This window comes from Amphiprion ocellaris, chromosome 22 (genome assembly GCF_022539595.1).
Source record: "Amphiprion ocellaris isolate individual 3 ecotype Okinawa chromosome 22, ASM2253959v1, whole genome shotgun sequence".
Classification (NCBI taxonomy): Eukaryota; Metazoa; Chordata; class Actinopteri; family Pomacentridae; genus Amphiprion; species Amphiprion ocellaris.
The window spans coordinates 2,466,366-2,488,861 of record NC_072787.1 but is presented as its reverse complement, the minus strand read 5'-3'; the positions used below and the strand labels follow the sequence as shown (position 1 = coordinate 2,488,861).

Below are 22,496 nucleotides of genomic sequence, written 5' to 3'. Positions count from 1 at the left end.
AAAGAGAAGAAGAGAGTTTCTTAATAAATGTAATTTTAAAACATGTTCGCAGTTATGTTAATTCTGAATATAGTTATTATCTGAGTAAGTTAATCCATTAGATGTATTATGGAGAGGTGGAACTGCTTGTATATCCAATTTAGCACTTCCTGTTTGAAAAGATTCAACACAAAATTCTAATTTGTTACATGCACAAGAACACATGTAGCAGACTGAGGGTAGTGAAATGTGGTTTCTTTAACATCTAATTCCAGTTAAATGCCATATTGAAAGAAAAAAGGGCACAATGATAAGTGGAGTAGGTAGGAGTTGAGAGTGATGAACATATATTTACAATATACATTCAACAGTGGAGTCCAAAAGTCTGAGACCACTGGTGTAGTTACAACATCATCTTAATCATTTGAGTGAAGAGTTAAATCTGAAAGAAATGCGCCTGAATTTCAGAATAATAGAAGTATTTGTGATGTCTGTCTTTTACTAAAAGGACAAAAGTGTTTGAGCTGCAGACTCCACAGACTCTTTAAACCTGACATCACATCTTTTCCCATCTGACAGTGTTTCAAAAAGCTACTTGTGATGCCAGGGATGTTTGGCTTCCTTAGCCTTTAGGTGCATCATAAATGTTCAATGGGGTTGAGATAAGGTGATTTTAGATCCAAGTCCATGTCCGTCAGCACTTCTCTGTCTTCAAGTCAGTGTTTTCAAGTGTGTTTGAGTAAATCTTCCTGTTGCAATATGAACCCATTTCCACAAAGGTGCAAACCTGAGAATGTATCTAAACAATGGACTTCTCCTTAGTCAGGGTGGAGTTGAGCTGCAACGAGCAGGGTGGGGTGGGTGGGTGGGGACTCTGGATTTGCACATTCAGCAGGAACAATGGTGTAGGGTTAGAAGACAGGAAGGGGTTATTTTCAAGACAAAACAACCCCTCTAAAGTCACAACTTTGATACACAGACATTCATTTTAATGAGTTGAATCAATGACCGGAGAGGGACTTTTACTTGATCAGTGCTACTAATTTGTTTCAAAGTTTGACAGGTGGCAGTATCTTGTTGTATGCGAAAATAAATACTGTGTCTCAACAAGCTATAACACTGATATGTGACAGACTGCCATTTTTCACCCACAGCTTTGTGTATTAATCAGTAGTAATCAGTAATAAGCAGCTTGCCTGTAGTTTCCAAGTCTGTGTGGGTGTCTTATTCTAGTAGCTTCCTCAGTTTGGAGTTTGGAGTAAGATGTAAGTTGTATTTGTTTCCTTCCTAACAACAGTGATCTTAATTTTCTTTCTTTCTTTCTTTCTTTCTTTCTTTGCCTATCCTCCCCTCTTTTCCTACAGCACAGTATTGCACATTGTTTGTCTTGCTGAATTCTTGCTCACGTGGCTGGGGATATGAACTCAGTGTTCTGTTCTCAGACATCACTGTGAGAAGCTGCTGTCCTTATTCTGTTCTGGGTTAGGTGCATCTTAACCTTCAGTGATCATTCTGTTGTGCTTCACACAGAGTGCCAGCACAGCCGTGGTACATTCCATGCAGTCACGGTTCCATTCCTTTCCTCAGTCGTGACTTGATCATCGCTCTGACATGTGACACAGACATGCTGCTTCTCTTTCTGTCTCGCTGCCTGTCAAAGCTCATAAACACAAATCTATATTATGTGTAATAATGTCCTGCAGTAAATCACTGGTGGCAGGCAGAAAACACTGGTGAGAACTTCACTCAGTGTATAGCTGACCTTTAACGAAGTCCATACTAATGCAAGTATACTTCCAGTCACTGTGTGAAGATAGAAAAAAACCTGCTGGTGTGAGGCTCTGACAGTCAAATCCAAAACTCAGATTCATAACCTGGTGAAGATGGTGAGTAAGATCATGGGTACCCCTGCTCCACTCATACCACAAGACTTGTTTATACAGGCCACCATCAGGCAAGCAAACAGTATTCTGTCTGACTCATCACATGTCCTGTTCACAGAGTATGGACTGCTGAGTCCCGCTGTGCAGGCTCAGCTATTTTAAAAACTCCTTTATCCCTCTCTCAATCAAGCCCATTAATGAGCAGTTAGGTGCTGCTACCAAAAGAAGGTAGCCAAATATTGTACACATAGGAATGCATGTATGTGTTGAAGAAATGTAGTTGTTTGTTTATTGGTATTCCGGCATACAGTGGGTTGACCAACACAGAGCATGTGTCTGTGAAGGTAAGCCGACCCAGAACATTTGCAGAGTCCACAATTTATATGGATGATCAGAGGGTAGGGAGGGGGCTGCATGTAAGACCAGGGTGAATAGTGGTTAATTTGTGTATGGTTGTTAATCAGTGACAGAGGGTAATACAAAAGAACTAAGAGTAATTGAATCAAAAGGTCTGGCGAACAGTTGCAAATAGCAAAGGTGCAACAACAAAAGGTAAGAGTGGGGTCTGGCAGATAGTAACAAATAACAAAAGATTAAAGAATTGTGGGTAACCATGGGAAGTGGAGTGACAGTAGAAGGTATCTGTAGTAAAAGGTGTACTATTTTCTTCATCATATGTATGGAGCTATGGGTGTATTTTAGTTTTTTTCTTTAAATCATTTTAACTTATTTTAATTTATTTATCATATGTCACGTAATTTACATGTTTTTAGTAACATGTGTTCAGTTTTATGTGAGCAGTGCAGCTTGCTTTTACCTGTCTAAGACTAATTTTTCCCACAGAAGACAATAAAGTAAACCATGAAACTTGAGCTTTGAAAAGGGTGACATGTTCCATCTTTACCATAAACTCCCATGGTCACACAGATACACCATCTTGCTGCTGGGAATACACACCATATGTATTAATACACCACTGAAAAAATAATGCACAATATGTTCACTGTAGCCTCCTTTTGATAAATGTTTAATTTTTAAAAAAAAGCTAGATCTACATGATTGCATGTGCATTGCCATAACCTAATCAGACTGTTGTGGTTGCACAGACTTTGCGCTGCTTAAATGTCATTGATTGAGAGTATAGAACAGAAGTAAGGATACAGCTCTGCAAAAACACCTGAATGCCATTTCATAACCGATTAAATATTTTTTTGGTTAATAATGGATTTTCTATCTTGTGTGTTATGCATCAGTGATCACTTAGTTTCTGTTTTGGGGCCTATGTTTTCAAATACAGGGGGTCCTCGAGTTACGTCCAATTGACAAAAAGTCAATTTTCACCGTAAGTCAGAACTCTGGCGAAAATGTAAACAAAGCCGTTAAATGCGTCACGATATGATCAGTTCTTCAGAAAAGTCATGAATACCAGTGACTTTCAAGCATGTATGAGTTATTTTACAAGAAGATAGCAGATTATGTTGCACCGTTTTTACAACTTGAGCGTTTTATTACATCTAATTTCACTTCCATGGAGACGGCTTTCCTTTTCTTCGAAGCACTGCCATCAGAAGAGTCTGACTTATGCTGGGAGCCATAAAGAAGAGCAAAAAATTAGTGAATGTAGCACATTCTGAGGTGGCGTACAATCGGAGAATGGAAACAAAGTCACCTTATAGCGCAGCGTGACGACGTATTTGTCCTCTCCGCTCTCCATCTATTTGCACGTAACCAGTTCCGACGTAACAACAACACGCTGTAGGTCGAGGACGTCGTAAACCGAGGACCCCCTGTAGTCTTTCTCAAGTATTTAGTTATGACTGTTAGTAAGATTTTGCTTGTCAATTTTGAAATTCTGTAATTATTGTGAGGTTATACAATTTTGACACCTTTGATATTCAAGCGATATTGCACATGGTTGGACTTACTTAGTGTGTGACTTGTCATGTTACTTGCTTGTGCGTCTATTCACTGTCTGCTTTGTTGGTCCTGTAGACCGTCATGGAGGAGGCTGACCTGCTGAAAGAGAGACTCCAGGCTATCACGGTAAAACACATGGTCTTTTACTCAAACTAGTGACAGGTGTTGACTGCTACTTTGCAGACTTTACTACACATTTTTATCAGGCGAAGGGATTACAGTCATTTTAAATTGACCCTTTTCAAATCAACACAGAATATCTGCAGTATTCACAGAGGGGAAGCTTAAGATAGATAGGTATCGCTTTTGTTCAAGCTGGTCTGATTTGCCTTATATCTGACTGCCCACACAAGTTATTAAGTTAGTGATGAAATCAGACAACTGTGGCTTCAGACTTTGGTACAACAAACACAATGAATTATATAGAGAGGGTCTCTTTGTAGCTCAAGGCAAGATACAGAATATTAGTTATTTTCCCAAGTTCATTTTTTTTCTTTCTTAACACAAGAGGTACTTTTCTAATATAACTGTAGTGTATGAAACAGGAGAAAGTCACAGTTGTTCCACAGCTGAAGTTAATAGGAAGTTTCAAGAGTCTGAGTTGGACAAATATTCTGGAATCTCACACAGTAATTTAAATACAGTAACTAAGACTGATCACATAAAGTTTTACTCAACTTTAAAGTGCATTTTTACAAAGGAGAACTGTGGAATTTGACCTGTATCTCCTGCAGTTGTAATTACACTGGCCTCCTCATTGCCCACGTGGAGAGGAGGAGCAGCAGCTCTTATGTATTTATTGTTACTGCACAAAAATTGTTAGGTGCAGGATCATTTGATATGCAACTCTGACCACACTGGGCATGACTTTTACCATTTCTGACCCTGTTATTAGCAGGAGAAGAGCATAGGAGGCTTAGTGTGACCATAAGCTGATTCTTTTCAATATCAGTTCTTACTGCCATCCTTAACAAATGTATTTTCACTTCTGCTGCCATGGAGCTACCTCAGGTCTCTGCTGTAGTGAGAGGTTCCTGCTTCTTTTCCACCACCTGAACACCAGAAATATTTATATTTTTCATGTAGTGTGATGCAGTATAGCTGAACAGCTTGTCTGTAGCAGGTGACTAGGCTGAGTGGGCAAACTGAAGGAGGTAAACCTGGAACACAGAGACAGACTTATGTTACTATATACACTGCCTGTTCAAAAAGAAAAGTCACCACCTGGATTTAACGAAGCAAATAGGTAAGAGCCTTCCATTGGATAATTACTTCAGTGATGAATACCTTTCATCTGGCATCAACTTATTTAACCCTAGCTGATGCAGTGAGGAACTTCTCATTTCTGAAACAACTATGTTGGAAGACATATCCTGTGGTAATGGAAAGGAGGTTAATCTGTCTCAGTAGGGTCAAATTATTGGCCTGAATCAAGCAAAGAAAACAACTAAGGAGATTTCTGAAACTACTAAAATCAGGTTATGAACCGTCCAACACATTATTAAAACCTGAAGGATAGTGGAGAACCATCATCTTCTAGGGAGAAATATGATCGAAACAAACTCTTAGATGATCGTAGGAAATCAACAGTAGAACTCACAGCTATGTTTACTAGTGAAAGTAAGAGTATCTCCACACGTACAATGTGAAGAAAACCCAAAGGATTGAGACTAAACAGCTGTAGCTCTAAGAAAACCACTGATCAGTGAAGCTAATCAGAAAAAAGACTTCAGTTTGCTAGGTAGCATAAAGATTGGACTCTGGAGCAATGGAAGAAGGTCATGTGGTCTGATGAGTCCATATTTACCCTGTTCCAGAGTGATGGAGGCATCAGGGTAAGAAGAGAGGTGGATGAAGTGATGCCCTCATCATGGCTAGTGTCTACCAGTCTGTGGGGGTTAGAGTTATGATCTGGGGTTGGTCAGATTCAGCAACATTATGTTCCCAAAGAATGAGGTCAGCTGATACCTGAAGATACTGAATGACCAGGTCTTTCCATCAGTGGAGTTTTTCTTCCCTGATGACACGGACATGTTCTAAGATGATGATGCCAGGATTCAGGGAGCATGAAACATCATTTTCACACATGGATTGTCCTCCACAGAGTCCAGACCTCAGCCCCATTGAGAATCTCTGAGATGTTCTGGAGAAGACTTTATCTGACTCTCCCATCATCAATATGAGATCTCAGTAGAAAATGAATGCAACTTTGGACAGAAATAAATGCTGTGACATTGTAAAAGCTTATTGAAATGACGTGTCGTTCTCAGAGCTAAAGGTGGTCCAATGAAATATTACAGTGTGTGACTTTTTTTTTGGACGGGCTGTGTAGTTAAGGAAACAGAGACAACTTAACATACATTTGCCCCTAGCTTTAGACATTATAAACAATAGACACACACACACACACACACACACACACACACAGATATACACACACATAAATTGCGGACCAACAAGAGACACAAGTGAAGGGGACATGCCAGGCAGGGCCATGACAGCTACAAATTATGCAACTATTATGAAGCCCTTTAGAAAGGCCGTCAGCTCATATGATTCATGCAGAATAAAGTCAGAGCTCAGAGTAAGGTGAAGTGGTTTATAATGTCTTTTTCTGGCCACCCATGTTATATAAATGTCTACAGACATTTCCTTTGTACTTGAAGTTGCTTCTAGCATTATAAATGACTGCATCTCAGAGATTCAATACTATGACATTTAGTCGAGGTAGAATGTCATAATGCAGCAGTGAAACAGGAATCACTACCAAGCACAGTCTGAAAATAAAAAAATATGTGGGTGTGTAGTTGCAGGATGACAGAGCATGAAAGAGGGAATCCAGGAAAGATGTTTTAGTTTTCTGTCTCCCCATCAAATCCAATATCCCAGACAGTACTGATGGGGATTTGCAAAAAAATTAAATAAATAACTAAATGATTGTGCCAGTGTATTCATTTTAGTGTATTGGTTTTGTTGTTATGTCTCAAACCAAATGTCACCTGTGCTATGCTGAACATTCAAGTGCTTAAGCAACTTTATTTGCTTTGAATAAGTGTCCATACACGGCTCCATCAGGACCAGTACTGTAGGCTGAAAGTTTATTATTGTTTTTAGTTTTAATGATGACATGTTCTGTTTATACACTGTTGAGAATGTTTGTTTCTGTTTACTGAAAAGTTATTTTTATGCATTTATTTTTTCTGCTATGAAACTGATTTGCATAAAGTTGTTGTATCTTAATTGATAACCACAATGACTCACAACTACACTAATGGTCAAAGTTTGGACACACCTTCTCATTTCATGTCATTGTTTCATTGTCCTGCAACAAACAAAATGCTCTCTGCTCTGAACTTGTAGCCACAGTTAGAAGGGATGAATATGTAGAAGTTGTTTCTATTGTCCCTCCAGGCACATTAGTTGTCAATCAAACATGCACACTTGCTTGTTTGGAGGCTTGGAAAGTAAAGGAGTATCACTGACACTCTCTCAGGATCCTGTTATGAAATATTCTGTTGGATCATTTGATCAGTTAATCATTGTGGTGCCAGTTGTCTCTGTGAAATGTTTTTCACCATCCAGACATTTAAGCCTCCTGACATCACTGAGTTTGATAGAGTCAGGAGCAGACTGAGACAGAGCTATAAATACCAGCAGACGTCATCAGGGAGATCCCCTTTCACTGGGGCTTAGTGCCACACTGATCCTGGATCCAGGAGTTAATATTAGCTTACAGTGACACCCACTGTGACATCCAGGAACACAGGCCTGTGTGTCTGGGCTCTGCGTTAATGACTAAAACCATTAAGCACTGTGTTTGCCTGATTATCCAGGACAAACGTATCCAATATTAAATCACTTCAGTGTGTTCAGCAGTTAGTTGTTATGTACCTTTCATTTAAGATAAACTGTCTTCTGCAGGGTGTGCTTATTAGCAGGGAAAGTTGTAGAAGTTCTAGTGAACAGGTGGACAGACACACACACACACACACACGCACACGCACACACACACACTCACAAACAACAGGTAGGTAGGATCAGGTCATGGAAGCTGTGTTGCTTTTTAGCTATTTATGGCTGCTGGTGTCTAGCTGTCAGCTCAAGGTTGAAGAGTCAGCATGAGGTTACAACAGGTGGAATAGTTTCCATTCTATAAAATGTACACATGGTGCAAATGTGTTTCTGATTTACCCTCACAGGACAAAAGAAGAATCCAGGAGGACATTGCTAAAAAAAGGAGACAGATCGAAGAGGAGAAATTAAAACTCCAATACATTAAGGTAATTTTTCTTTTTACTATTTCACAAGATGAGGTTCTAATATCTTATTCCACTGAACAGAATAGAGTAGAAATGTATCTCAGGCAGACAGTGAACAAAGAATGTAAGGACTCCTGTGGGGAACTCTGAGATAAAGATTTAGAAATTGAGATGGTTGTTATTAGCTTTGATACAGAAATCACTGTTATTTCTGCACAAATTTATTCAAAGTTTAATTACAAGGCCAGGCCTTCATTTCTTTAAATCTTAATTGCAGAAACATTATGTAACTTAATCTACCTACCTTATTCTACTTATATCACTCAGTGAAAACCCAACCTGATTCACTGCCATTTGAGTCATCTTGTGGAAAAAGAGGGTTTTAGATTTATCATTTAACAGAACTGTTGATGTTTTGAGCTTAGTTTAAAGCTGCATTTAGTAATTGTACTGGAGTGTATTCAAAGTGCAAAGAGATGAAATGAGAAACAATGGTGAGGACAGATTCAAATGGAACTTGTTCAAAATGTTGCAAATGCAGCTACATGGTGATATTGTGCATACACAGTGTATATATGCGTGTGTGCGTGTGTGTGTGTGTGTGTGTGTGTGTGTGTGTGTGTGTGTGTGTGTGTGTGTGTGTGTGTGTGTGTGTGAAGCTTGGTGGGACAGCAGACATCATCACACATAAAAACATTTTAGAATGTGAATGAATAGAAAAATGTAATCCATCCATCTTTCCATCCAGTATTGATACACCACTTTATCCTCTGTACGGTCATGGGAGTATATCCCAGCTGACTGAGGGTAAAGGCAGGAGACACCTGGACAGGTAACAGTCTATCACAGGGCTACACATGGAGACAAACAACCAGGCAAACTCACATTCACACCTACGGGCAATTTACAATCACCAATTAACCTGAGCGAGTTTTTGGACTGTGGGAGGAAGCCGGAACAAAAAAATGTGATATCAATATGAATTTTTTTAGTAGCTAAAACTGAAATTCTTGTGTGTTGGTGTGTTTGGCTGACAGAAGAAAGCCCTGAGGGAGCAGTGGCTGATGGATGGTCTGAGTCAGCAGTCAGAGGAGGAACAGGAGGCCATGAGGCTTCAGGCTCAGGATGAACAGCAGCAGAGTGATCAACTGCAGAGCAACATCCTGAGGTAACCGGAACCTGAAAACACTTAGAAAGTAGTGGATCTCACAATACATCCCACACCAGACACATCAGGCAAAGAACTGGCTCAACTAACTAAAAGGCATTTATATTGGGCTCAGTTACACTGATGCTGGTCAAAGAAATAACATAAAATATTATAATAGACTCTGAGAGTGTCTCTCAAATTACATTGTACAAACAATATGTCCTTCTGGGACAAACTGGTCAAATAAAGAAAGTGACAGAAGCATCAGTTGCTTGGATCTAAGTGCAAAAAAGGATGTACACGAGGCGGCCGTATAGCTCAACGGATTGAATGGGTGACCCATGTACAGGGGCTGGTCCACAACAAAGCGGCCTGGGTTTGATTCCTGCCCACGGTCCTCTACTGCATGTCTTCTCCCTCCTTTCCTGTCTGTCTCCACTGCATCTATCAAAAAAGGCCAAAAAAATAACTTTAAAAAATATATAGAAGGCTTTACATTAATACAAGGGATTGACCAATATGGGTTTTTCAGGGTCGATATTATTACTGATTATTGGTCATCATAAAAGACAGATAATCAACAGTCGGATCCAACTGGTTGCCCCACTAAGGCCCATTTTTAAAGCAATATAAGTGATTGTTTTCCAGACACTGTTTTGGGTAATAATCTATGGCCACCTCCTAACTTTGCCACTAGCCAATAGCTTAGTCTTATCCACTGTAAAAGTAGCTGTCTTCACAGTTTGTGGCGATGTGTTGTGTTTCTTGTTCAGTTTTTGTGGGTTGTGTCTCTGCTAGGAAGATATTACTGAGACCACAGAGTGACTACAGCTGCATTAGACCTAAATTAATAATCAGCCAGGCTGATTATCGATCCATCCTTAGTTATTAAATATCTGGTATTTTTTGTATATGATTAATTATACTTTAACTCAGTAGAGGTACACATGAAAACACTGAGGCACTTCCTCCTGCAGTTGGCATGGACATAAGAAGTGTTTCTCTAGTAGAAATAATAGTCTTGTTAAGTTGAAATTTTCAAAAAAAATTAATAAAACACATACTTCTGTCTCAGAAGCTACCTAATATAATTTGCACTATCATTTTTGTACACAGATTCACAGGAATGTTTAGGAGCACTGGACACAATGTGCCCTGGAGCATCACTCACTCTCTGGCATTCTCTGACCTGAAGGCTGGCACTGTGTTTCTGTTTATGTGGCCCATGAGGGGAAGCAGAGAGGGATTAGAACCAGAAGGTTTCACCTAATCTCCTTGTTAGCTACATGTGTGTCAGTCAAAGTGTAGACAGTCGACCTTCTCTTCATTACATCACAGAGCTAATTAGCCATGGCTTAAAGTCTGTACACATTACACATTAGCATCACAACCTGTACATTCATGCAAACCAGTACACTGCAGTGTGGCATGACTGAAGATTGTGTGAAATGTCTAAATCCTTTGATTCAGTTCTGATTTGTTGGATTAGTTTTAGGCATTCCATTGAGTTGAGCTCTGGTGACTGTAAAGGAGGCAGGAACACAGTATCCAGGTCTTAGAGTGGCCAGATCAATCCCTGGACATGAGCCCCATTGAAAATCTGTGGTGGATTATTAAAAGGTCTGTTTCAAAGTGTAAACCAAAGAATTTAGGAGAATTAAAAGCAGTGATTCAAAAACAATGGGACACGATTACCCCTCAACAGTGTGAAAGGCTCCATGCCAGCCAGGATTAGAGCTGTACTGCTGCTAATGGTAGGACTACTAAATATTAATTTGATAATGTGATGGTTTATTTATTTTTTGTTCAGTTTTGAACACATTCTCTGATATTTGTTGACTTTGATACCGACAATGTTGCGAACTGACAAAGTGAAGCTGTCGAATTTAATTTAGTTTTTCTTGTAAACAGTAAACAAAAAAAATATCATTTGCATTTGTTTGTGTCTGTCTAATGTAGCCACACCTTCTGAAACGCAAAAAAGATTTTTCCACAAATATTTCATGGTAATATTTGAGCTTGTGTAAAATTTTAAGGGCATCTGAAAACTTTTTTCCACTGGACCACAGGACCCACTGTACAGACAAACAATCATTCTCACATTCACACCTACGGACAGTTTAGAATCACCAATTAACCTCAGCATGTTTCTGGACTGAGGGAGGAAGCTGGAGAACCTGGAGAAAACCCACACATGCACAGGGAGAACATGGAAACTCCATGCAGAAAGATCCCAGTAAGGCCAGGACGCGAACAGGGGATCTTCTAGCTGTGAGGCGAAAGTGTTAACCACCAACCACTGTGCAGCCCCTCTAATTATTTGTGTTTTATTTTTTTATTGCATGTTAAAATGACAGGAGACTGCTAGAGATGTTCCTTTAACAGAGATAACGTAGCTACTTAGCTGCATCATCAACCACAGAAAAGAATCCACTGAACTGAAAACAAATCATTCCCAAATGACAGATCACTGTACGTCTTCCAGTGTTTCCCAGAAGGAGTGGCAGCCAGTTGAATACGTTTTTTGTTTTTTGTTTTTTTGCTTGTTGACATTGACTTAAAAGGTTTCAGATTTTCATAAACCCAGAGGAAACACCCTAAAATAAAACATTAAGGACAAGGAAAGAGGTCAGAATACTGAAGCCATGGTGTGTGTGGATTGTGTCACATCCATTTATTTTTGTTACTATGAAGATGGAACTTAAAAATTTGGAAGACAGATCGATGATATTAAGTCAGCATATTTAGAAAGTTATCGTGTGCAAGATTTACTCTCCATCTCACTTCCCACTGCCAACTATCTGATTTCCCCTCTGTTTCCCTCTATCCTGTGCAGATGCACAAATGTAAAGTTGGGGTCACAACTTAAGCCGTGTGTGAAATAGAATCTGTTGAAAATACCTAACAACAAAACACATACACTCCCCTCACACCAGGGCAACAAAACACACCTGCCAGTCACATGTTCCAATACTTTTGCTCAAATGAAAAATGGGTGGGTTCAAACAAAAGGTGCCAAGTTTGCCATTATATATCCATTGGTATCTTGTACAGGTGTAGAGGAATGGCTCAGCTGTTTATTAGGTTGATGACAGTGGGGAATCCAGATCCAGACATAAATTCCTGGAAATAAAAGCTGAAATATTGATCTCTTGTCTCATATTTATAGTTTGATGTCAAACTCAAATGTTTTCAGTCTACAACAAAAATAAAGGAACTGGCCTCACTGTTCCAGTACTTTTGGAGGGGAGTATAAATACTGCCCAAAATGCCATGAATGGAAAGTTTTGTTCTTTCTTTATTCAAATTCACTCAATTACACAGTAACTGCTGCTGTTGTTTTTGCTGTTAGAACTGTTGGAAATGCTTTTCCGGTAGGTGTCTTTTCATTTATTAACACAGTTCATTACTCTCTTACAGAATAGAAAAGGAGATTGAGGCCTTGGAAACACAAGAGCTCAACATCTCTGCCAATGAAGAAGTAGTTCTGAAGCGATTAAAAGAGGTGGAAAAAACGTCAGAGGACATTATCAAGGTAGGCTCAAATCAGCTGGACGCCTTTTCACATTTTGAATGCTTTACTGGCTCTAACACTCGTGTGCTACTCGTTCATTTGTTCTTGGCTGTATTAATGCTAGAAAATTAGGCTTTTCACTTCAGCACAATGACGAATGATGAGAACTTAAAAACATTTTGCTTTTAACAAACATCATTTATTGTTTCCTGATGTGGGAATGAAGTGAACTGCAGACATGCCTCATATGTCAACCAAAACCTGCAGCGGCCAGTAACACACTTACTGAGGTAGAACATGCTGTGCACTTTAAGGGCTATTTCACATGATTCTCAGCTTTTTAATACGTCGCCTCTTGCTGTCACTGCTTTCAGCTGTGACATTTGTTCTTCTGTTGCAGTGAATAAAGAGCTTATATTACACATTTTTCAATGAATTTGTCATAATGCAGGAATGTGGTGTGTATGTGTGTGTGTTTGTCTTTTAACGACTATAAAATATGGAAATAAAAAAATATGGAATGTACTTTAAGCTTGCACATTAAATAAGGCCTCAAGTTTCAGATCAAGGTTTCCATTTATCATTTTTTGTGTTTTACATTCTAAACATTTGCAATAGTTGGACCACATATAGACTTACATTGATTTAAGTCACCTCCTGTCACCACTTGTAGACACTTAACTGTAGCTCATGTTGTTGAGAACTTCACAGCAGTTTGGAGCATGATACTACTTTAGCAACATTCACAACCTCAAGCCATAACCAACCTCATGTATCACCCCACTCAACCTGTTACACATTTCACAGTGTTCTTAGCGGTTATAGAAAATTGGTGGTGTGTGTTAGAAGAGGAAGAATTGGGGTTATCCACTGGGTGAACAGAATTTGATGCTTTTTATGAATATTCTCCTCCAAATTCAAATCTGATTGTTTTCTACTCACTCCATCTTGTCTGCGGCTCTTGCTGTAATCTCTGCTTGTTTCTAACAAGATGCACTCACTGAGGACTGTGTGGGTGTGCTTAGGTTCACAAGAGGCTGCTTTGAGTGAAGAAGGTGGCAGGTAAATGGATTTCTCACATAGTGGGCGTGCAGTGAAAGGACTAATATGCATGATTTGCTTAGTGGTTGCTGACTGGATTTTTTGCTGTCTACTGTCCTTGAAATCACTGTGACTTTAAAGCAACATTTACCAACTGCTGTCGAGATACACCATTCATTTGTAGCACTGCTCTGACGTTGACTTGCTGCTTCTTTCACCACTTTGATCTTCAACTACTCTGTCTTCATGTATAGGAGCTAAATGCAGAGTTCCGGCCAGGTAAAAACTTTCATAGCATCTTAGTGTGTTGTACCTGGTAAATTAACTCTTCAACATTTCTATATAATTCTGTTTGAGATTTGTCTGTTTAAATGTTAGACCAGGCTACATTAAAATATTCGTAGATCTGTGATTTGCTTTGACATACAGTCAGGTTCATAAATATTTGGGCTTTGACACAATTTTCAGCATTTGGGGTCTGTACACCACCATAATTGATTTGAAATAAATAATTTGAGGGTTTTTACATCCAAATCAGGTGCATGGTGGAGGAATTACAACACATTTGATATGAACCCTCCACCTTTTTAAGAGACCAAACATAATTGGACAAACTAACATAATCATAAATCAAATTGTGACTTTAATGTTTGGTTGCAGTCAATGACAGCCTGAAGTCTGGAACCCATAGACATCAACAGACGCTGGGTTTGGTCCCTGGTGATGCTCTGCCAGGCTGCTACTGCTGCTGTCTTCACTTCCTGCTGGTTCTTGGAGAATTTTCCCTTCAGATTAGTCTTCTGCAAGTGAAATTCATGGTCAATTGGATTCAGGTCAGGTGTCTGACTTGTCCACTGCAGAACATTCATGAGTTCTGAAGGATCTGACAGAACATGAGCAGATAATATTACTCGAAACACTTCAGAATTCATTCTGCTGCTTTTATCAGCAGATCACACATCATCAATAAATATCAGAGAACCAGTTCCATTAGCAGCCATACATGTCCACGACATTATACTACCACCACCATGCTTCACTGATGAGATGGTATCTTTGGATCTTGAGAAGTTCCTTCTCTTCTCCAGACTCTTGTCTTCCCATCATTCTGCTACAGGTTGATCTTTGTCTCATCTGTCCATAGGATGTTACTCCAGAACTGGACAGGCTCTTTTAGATGTTTTTAGGCAAACTCTAATCTGACCTTCCTGTTTTTGAGGCTCACTAATGGTTTACATCTTGTGGTGAACTTTGTGTATTCATTCTGGTGAAGTCTTCTCTTAAATGTTGACTTCTACCTCCTGGAGAGTGGTCTTGATCAGGTCATCTGTTGTGAATGGTTTTTTTCTTGACCAGAGAAAGGATTAAATAAAAGATTGTCCCAAACAGTTGATTTGTCTACACCTAATGTTTTTACTGTCTCTCAGATGGGTTTGTTCTGATTCTCCAGCATAATGATGGCTTCCTTCACTGACAGTGATGCTCTTAGGACTTCATATTGAAAGTTGATCTCACCAGATTCCAAACACAAAAATCAGATTTGAAATGAAAACCAGACCTTTTATCTGCCCCTTGTAAATGAAATAATGAGGGAATAACACACACCGGGCCATGGAACAGCTGAGCAGCCAATTGACCAATTACTTTTGGTCCCTTAAAAAGGAGGAGGGCACATCTAAAATGTGTTGTAATTCTTCCATCGTTCACCTGATTTGGATGTAAATAACCTCAAATTAAAGCTGAAAGTCTGACCTTGAAGCACATCTGGATTGTTTCATTTCAGATCCATTGTGGTGGTGTACAGAGCCCAAATGCTGAAGATTGTGCCAATGTCCACTATTTATGGACCTGACTGTATATTACTAATATTATGAAATTATTCTGAATGTTAATGAAACTGTCAAGGGTGCACCCTGCTCTGCTCGTCAGCTGTGATAGGCTCCAGGTCGTTGCGGCCCTCTACAGGAAAAAGCAGTGTATAGAAAATGGATAGATGGATGGAATGTTAACAGTTGAAACAGTCATAATGTTTAATATATTGCTGACAAACTTACCTTTTTAAATTCTATTCTTAGCCATTCAGACATGGAGAGCAAGAACTACTTGCTTGTGTTTTAAGCCTGTTATTTTCAGATCATAGTTTTAAGTACTGTATCTTAGTATTGTGTTTTCTCTCAGCCTTTGTCGCCACTAAAACTAAAGATTTTATTTTTCCAAAAATAAGATAGAATTTTGTGGTCTTTCAAATGTCAAGATTATGATTAAGAATTGAATGATCTTGATATATCCACCAAAGTATTGTGATTACAGTTTCATAAAAATGCTAATACGTGAGAATACATCTTCATTTATTATTATTCTCTCTTTTAAGACTGAAAAAATTGGCTCCATGAAGAATTTTTACTTAGCTAGAACATAAAAAAAACAATTTCAGTATAAAGTTCTGATAACCAGAAAAAAAAAAATGTTTTTCTCAACACAAACTGTGTAAAAGTCATTTTCTAGTATTTGGGGAGTTCAGATCTAGCTGGTCAACTCAGGTGTCCAAACTCCTGCAGATGGAAGGAATACATGCAATTGGAACAGCTTTGTACTTTCTGATACCTGCAGCACAGCTGGAGGGTTTTTGCATGGTCATAATACTCGTTAATCATACCTTTAGACAAACTGGCTGCAACACATGTATTCTAACCCTTTTGTCTTTCAGTAGGAATTACTGTATGTCATATAAAAATGCTATAGACTTCAAAACCAGCTATACTGATAATTTTTTTTAACAAAGTTAGACCGTTCTTGCTGGGAGTGAGTGGAGAAGATGGATACCAACCTTTTCTCTGTAATTTCAGTAACTAGAGGCAGGAAGTCATTAGCCAGTTATCATAGGGACTGAAAACAGGAGGCTTGGGGATAGGGCTGTTCACAGGCACACCTTCCAATACCTATAAAACTCATTAATAAACAATTGCATGTATATTTATTTCATATACAAGACAAAACATTATATACATAATGCATACATGAGTGGTTTTAGTTGAAGCATTTCAAATTATGACATGATAAATGGTCTACCCAGTACAAATTGATATTTTAAATACCTTTGCTCTGGTATAACGAGACGCTCTGTTTAGCTCAGCGAGCTCTGGAGGTTTTTGTAGGCAGAATGTTGAACTAAGCACAAACTGACTCCAGCCTGTGAGCAGAGAACCGTAAGGTTGATGTCAATTTTCTTGTTTTGCCCTACAAGCATATCATACTTTGAATAATCCCTTTAAAGTTTTCTGTTGGAATAATGGGCTTAAAACATCATGAGCACTATAGTGTTATTGCCCTGGTGGTCTGATATTTTGGCTTGATGTCTTTAAATGGAGATTTAAAAAAAAAAAAAAAACAACATTTTTCCAAAGCTATCTGTTCTTGGCTTTTATGGTGTTTTGTCATTTCACGTACGATATTGTCTCGGCAGATGTGGCACATCATGTCCCCTCACCATTCCCTGATCTTCCATCATTATTCCCAATGGCACCAGCAAAAATCTGCCCTGTACACGAGCCTGTTAGTGATGAGCCAAAGAAAGGTATAACTGCTTGACAGGCTGAAAACTCTTTATGTTCCTGATTGATTATGTAACTGTCAGGATGATCTGCTGAAAATAAGAGAAAAGTGGTCCAGAATGGGATAGAAATGGACAGTATAACAAATACTGAAACTGTTTGGAGATTCTAGATAATCACTAGTAATTTACACATTCAGCCTTTCAGCTTCATAGCTACAGACATCTATTTTGTGCTCTCAAGCTGTCAGCATAAGATTGGCTGCTTTGTTAGACATGTCTTCGGGTTCCATTGTGTTAGTTTAAAGGCTGTAAATTATGAATCAGTTAGATTTCACTGTAAGAAGTGTACATGGCCATGCCTACTATTCTGGAAGTTTTCTGAAGTCAATTATAAGAGAAAGCAAAGTTTGTTGCCTCCAGCGGTTCAAACAAACTAACAATTTTCCAAGTTCTGCATTAAATAAGTAGAGTACTACAGGAAGTCAGAGACCCATCTGCAGATAGAACACAGGCTATAATTGAGTATAATGAATTTATCTGACATAGAAAATCATGAAACAAATGTGCAGGGATCTGGAGAAAGCCACAGTTCTAACTGCTCTGACACCCTTGGAAAAACCCAACCTAGGGGTCAAGGTTAGAGGAAGTGACCCGGAAATGCTACAGCTTCAGAACTCAATTCAATTTATTCATATGGTGCAAATTCACAACATGTGTCATCTCACAGCACTTAGCATAGTAAGGTAGAGAACTTACGAATTATAAACAGATAACAGAAAACCCAGCAATTTGAAGTGAGGAGCCCAGTGCATCATGGGAATCCCCCGGCAGTCTAAACCTCTAGCAGCATAACTAAGGGACAACTCAGGTGATCCTGAACAGCCCTAACAATAAGCTTTATCAAACAGGAAAATTTAAAGCCTAATCTTAAAAGTAGAGAGAGTGTCTGCCTCCCAAACCCAAACTGGGAGCTGAAATCCCCAAAATATTTTTTAAATTTGTGCTAGCTTGAATCTTCTGTCAATTGACTGATCAGTAAAATCAGCTCTTATTCCATGTCTTAAGTAATGTTTAAATAATCTACATATCTGGTCTTTGTTCTAAGACTTAATCTAAGTCTTTCTTTGTTCCAGCAACATTTGCAATGGAAATCAGTGTGGAACATAATAAGAGAACTGGCAAAAGTCAAGTTGTTTCTACAGCAGCTATCACCCCAGAAACCCTCGAAGAGAGGGGGTTAAAGGTGTATGATGATGGGCGCAAGTCTGTTTATGCACTGCACCCAGATGGAGCTAAAATACACAATGGAGCTGTTGGAGAGATGACGGTCGCAGAAGTAGAAGAGCTTCTGCGTCAGGCCACAGATGAGGCGCCCACTGAGGTGCAGTACCATCAACCTGTCTACTCATCACCTTACACAGGAACCAGCAGACCATCAACACCCCGAACACCATCCAAAACACTTGGGCAATCCCCAACACTCAGGCACTTTCAGAGCACAACCCCATGCAGAAATGGAGCACAAATCCCGAAAGAGGAAAACCACTGCAGTCAAGATCGAGATGAACAGAAATACCCAAACAAAACACCCAGTCCCATTCTCATTCATCACAATTCTACTTCAAGAGCCCAGACATCTGGAGAAGAAGCCAAGCTGCCCTGCTTCCAAATCCCAGGACATTCCACAAGTGACAGGCACCGAGCTCTACGGTCACACTTTGGTGCAGAAACTCCACAAAGACTCACCAACAGCAAGACAGATAGAAGCAGTCCAAATCCAGCAGCTCCTGTCGCAATTAAAGTCAGGTCTGAGGAAATGCCTGAGCCCGTACAGCCAGTTTATAGGGCTGTAAATAGCCGTAGTCCGTTGTTAACCAGCAACAAATCTGAAGCTGCTCCAGGTGACTTAACTGAGAGCTCATGTGATATCAGCAGACATTCACCCTTTTGTGCAGAGAATGTTGCCTCTGTAAACCTCATTAATACCCTGCCAAAAGAGCTAGAATCAGAATCCATCACCATGATCTTCATGGGCTATGAGAATGCTCTTGATGAGGAGGAAGATGATATCCAGGCTGAGCTGGTAATCATAGGCAACAATGATGATGATGATGATGATGATGTTGAAAATGAGAGAGAGGAGTATCTCTCATACCATCCAGAGGGATATAAGAGCAAAGTCTTTCAACCCAAAGTGGGTATAGCCAAGGTTGCAGGCTGCAGAGACAGTACTGAAGATAGCCACACAAACTGGGATGATTTAGGGCTCCACAGGCCAACGTTCATTCACAAGCCTGGGAAGCACAGTCTCTACATGCAGGGGCAGGGGGTGGATGAACCTGCAAACACCAACATGGAGAAGATGAAGATCTGTTCAACAGGAAGATAAGAGGACTTCAAAAGTTGCTGAGACATTGAGTTGTTGAAAAGGGAATATAGAAGTGATTCTTTCTTTCTTTCTTTCTTTCTTTCTTTCCCTAAACAGTTAAGAATCCAACATATAGTACTTCTCAGCCTGCCAATCTTATGCAAGAGGAAGACAACAATGTCCTTCCCTGTGCGAGTTTTAGCAAAAAAAAAAACCTTATCTTTACATTACAGTGCTTTGTCCTGATTGAGGGAAACAGCTGACAGCCACCGATGTGTCATTAATCCTTGTGCCTCGGAGAGTCAAGTAGCTTCATTGCCACCTCCTGGCTGATTAGTGTTATGTCACAGTCACATTAACAAGGCAAAGTACAGTTTTAATGCCAATTTGTCTAAATAAAGATATCATACATTTAAGCAACAAGTCAAACATTTTGACTTTATGGGTGTTTTTTTTTTTTTTTTAAAAACTGAAGCATAATAGTCTATATGTTAAATGGGAAATGACTGTGTAGACTAAGACTTTTAAGGCTGCTAGAGATGCCATGTTACAGAGCTACAATATATACCAAAACTACTGTCAGTGGTCAGGTTTTTGTTTAGAAAATGCATAGAGCATCTGGTGGAAGCACTTAACCCTGCTAATGGTCGTGAATCACATGCTCAAATATGAGAAGATTGTTCAAGCATCCACACACATTTATTTACCATTCATGAAGCTGTTATGCTGTACCATTCAGAAAGTGTTTTCTCTTAGCTTTGTCCTGTTTCACATTTAAGTGTAAATCATGCTGTGCTGTGGACAAAACATGGCTTTGTTTGAATTTCTACTGAAAATGTGTCGACTAACTTACCTGTGTGTTGTTACTTACTCTGCAATTAAAAAGATTTCATCATCAACACATGGTGACGGGACTGGTTTTGTGGCACTACTTGCCATTTAATTTCTGCTTTATTAATCCTCACCATTACATCAGAAGACTCCTTTACTTCATGCTAACAAAACTAACTGCCCAGAGTTTTTGATAGTACTGGCTTGTATTCATCACTTCAGTTACAAGAAGAAATGACACATATGAGTGAGAATTGGTTTTACAATGTTGAATTAAATAAATGACTATGTTCAATAAACACATTTTCAGGCACCAACAATAAAAGTGAGAACAGCACTTTAAGTGTCAGTGCTTAGAGGAGAACACGTGTCTAGTCTCTGCTGCATGAAGCCAGAACAGCTCTGCATGGACACAAGGAATGAGAGCTGAGGGAACTGAATATTGTTGTTCTGTTCCTCATGTATAACACTTGTCCTTGGTTTGTGTTTCTCCCTCTCTCTATCGCTCTGTGGCATTAAGAAAAACATGGAGGAGGTTGAAAAAAACAACGATCTGGTTATATAACAGCAATTTCTTATGCACAACAGAGATTTAGAAGTGAGAAACCATGGCCATCCATTGTCATTACTGTGAATGAAATTCAATATTCACAGTGAATCTGTGTCTATTTTCTGAAAGAATGTATTTAACTACTGGGTGAATAGGTGAATGTATCATACAGTCCTAAAGATGAAATGTTGCACTTGCCTTGATATTTTTGTTGATAAGATATCTCATATTCCACTCTGAATGGATTGACTGGAGACTAACGCTGCAAATGTGGTTTGTACCTCCATCATGAGCAGCGTCAACAGGAAACAGACAAATCCAGGAGGAGTTGTTGTGTGTGCTGTCAGGGTAGGAACCATACGCAGGACACAGTAGGTAGGTTTTAACAGCAAAGAGTGAACTTTATTAACAAATCCAAAAGGCAAATCAAAACCACAGGGTGCAGGTGAAGGTTAAACACAAATCCAGAATGGCAACTAAAACATGGAGGAAAATCTGAAGCAAGATGAACAGTAAAACAAACACATAAACCAGATGAGCACAAGAAACTTAGAAAACTCAGGCCAAAGACACAGGTGGCAAATAGGCAAACAGATGCACTGGCAACTTAAAGAGGCAGAGAGATGACTAGATTTTCACAAAGGGGTTGATCAGGTGGTGAGACACAGGGTAAACCATGAGGGTGGGGCACATAATTAACAAGAAAAGCACTCAGGGAGCGCAGTACTCCGAAGGATGAAATCTTTAATTAAAAATGACCTTGCGCTGAGCACAGGTGTGTGTTATACATGTGTACGTTATGTACGGATACCGAATCACGTGACCTGAATATGTAGAGGGTGGCGGGAATTGATGGGACTCAGAAACACCCCCACAATGTAATCAGTTGTTCCTTGTATTATTTTCAATAAGTCCCGATAAGTCCCCAGCAGTGGATTTGTAGTAGGATCACAATCATGTGATCGTCAGCAGGCAGCTGACATAGAGTTCACTTCTTGTCATAGTTACAGTGACGCCGTGTCGCTATCTCACAGTGATACAGAAATCTTTAACAAATCCATGGATCCAGACTATAAGCAGCATCACTGCCAAAATCTAATGAAAGTGCCCTTGTGTCATTTCTGACCTTCCCTGAAAATTTCATCCAAATCCATTTTTGAGTAATGTGCACAGACAGATTCACAGAAGGACAAACGTACACTGATCGTCACATAACTCTGCCATGTTCCTTGGAGGAGTAAAAAGAGGGAAACCACAAAAAGGGAGGATGTAAACCCAATATGAGGAAAGGAACCTTTAAAAACAAACAAACAGAAACAATAGCTAGCACATTGTATATGAAAAGAAATAGAGTAGAATAGAATAGAATACATACTTTATTGATTGATCCTTAATAGGAAATTCATTTGTAACAGCAGCATGTTAGCATAGACAACCGAGACGACAGAGCA

General features: G+C 39.3%; 1 protein-coding gene across 4 annotated transcripts in view; it reads left to right on the top strand.

Moving 5' to 3' along the window:
• Nucleotides 1-22,496, top strand: part of palmdb (palmdelphin b) — a 47,039-nt gene that overhangs the window by 5,166 nt on the left and 19,377 nt on the right. For 2 of the 4 annotated variants that reach the window (XM_055007020.1, XM_055007019.1), the window contains exons 2-5: nucleotides 3,855-3,905; nucleotides 7,979-8,059; nucleotides 9,076-9,206; nucleotides 12,609-12,723. In XM_055007020.1, coding sequence (XP_054862995.1) covers nucleotides 3,861-3,905; nucleotides 7,979-8,059; nucleotides 9,076-9,206; nucleotides 12,609-12,723 — 372 coding nt within the window. In that variant the 5' untranslated portion in view covers nucleotides 3,855-3,860. Of the gene's footprint in view, nucleotides 1-3,854; nucleotides 3,906-7,978; nucleotides 8,060-9,075; nucleotides 9,207-12,608; nucleotides 12,724-13,997; nucleotides 14,023-17,206; nucleotides 17,318-18,429; nucleotides 20,564-22,496 lie in introns of those variants that run through there. The other 2 variants (XM_023262896.3, XM_035944806.2) reach the window with 2 other exon arrangements.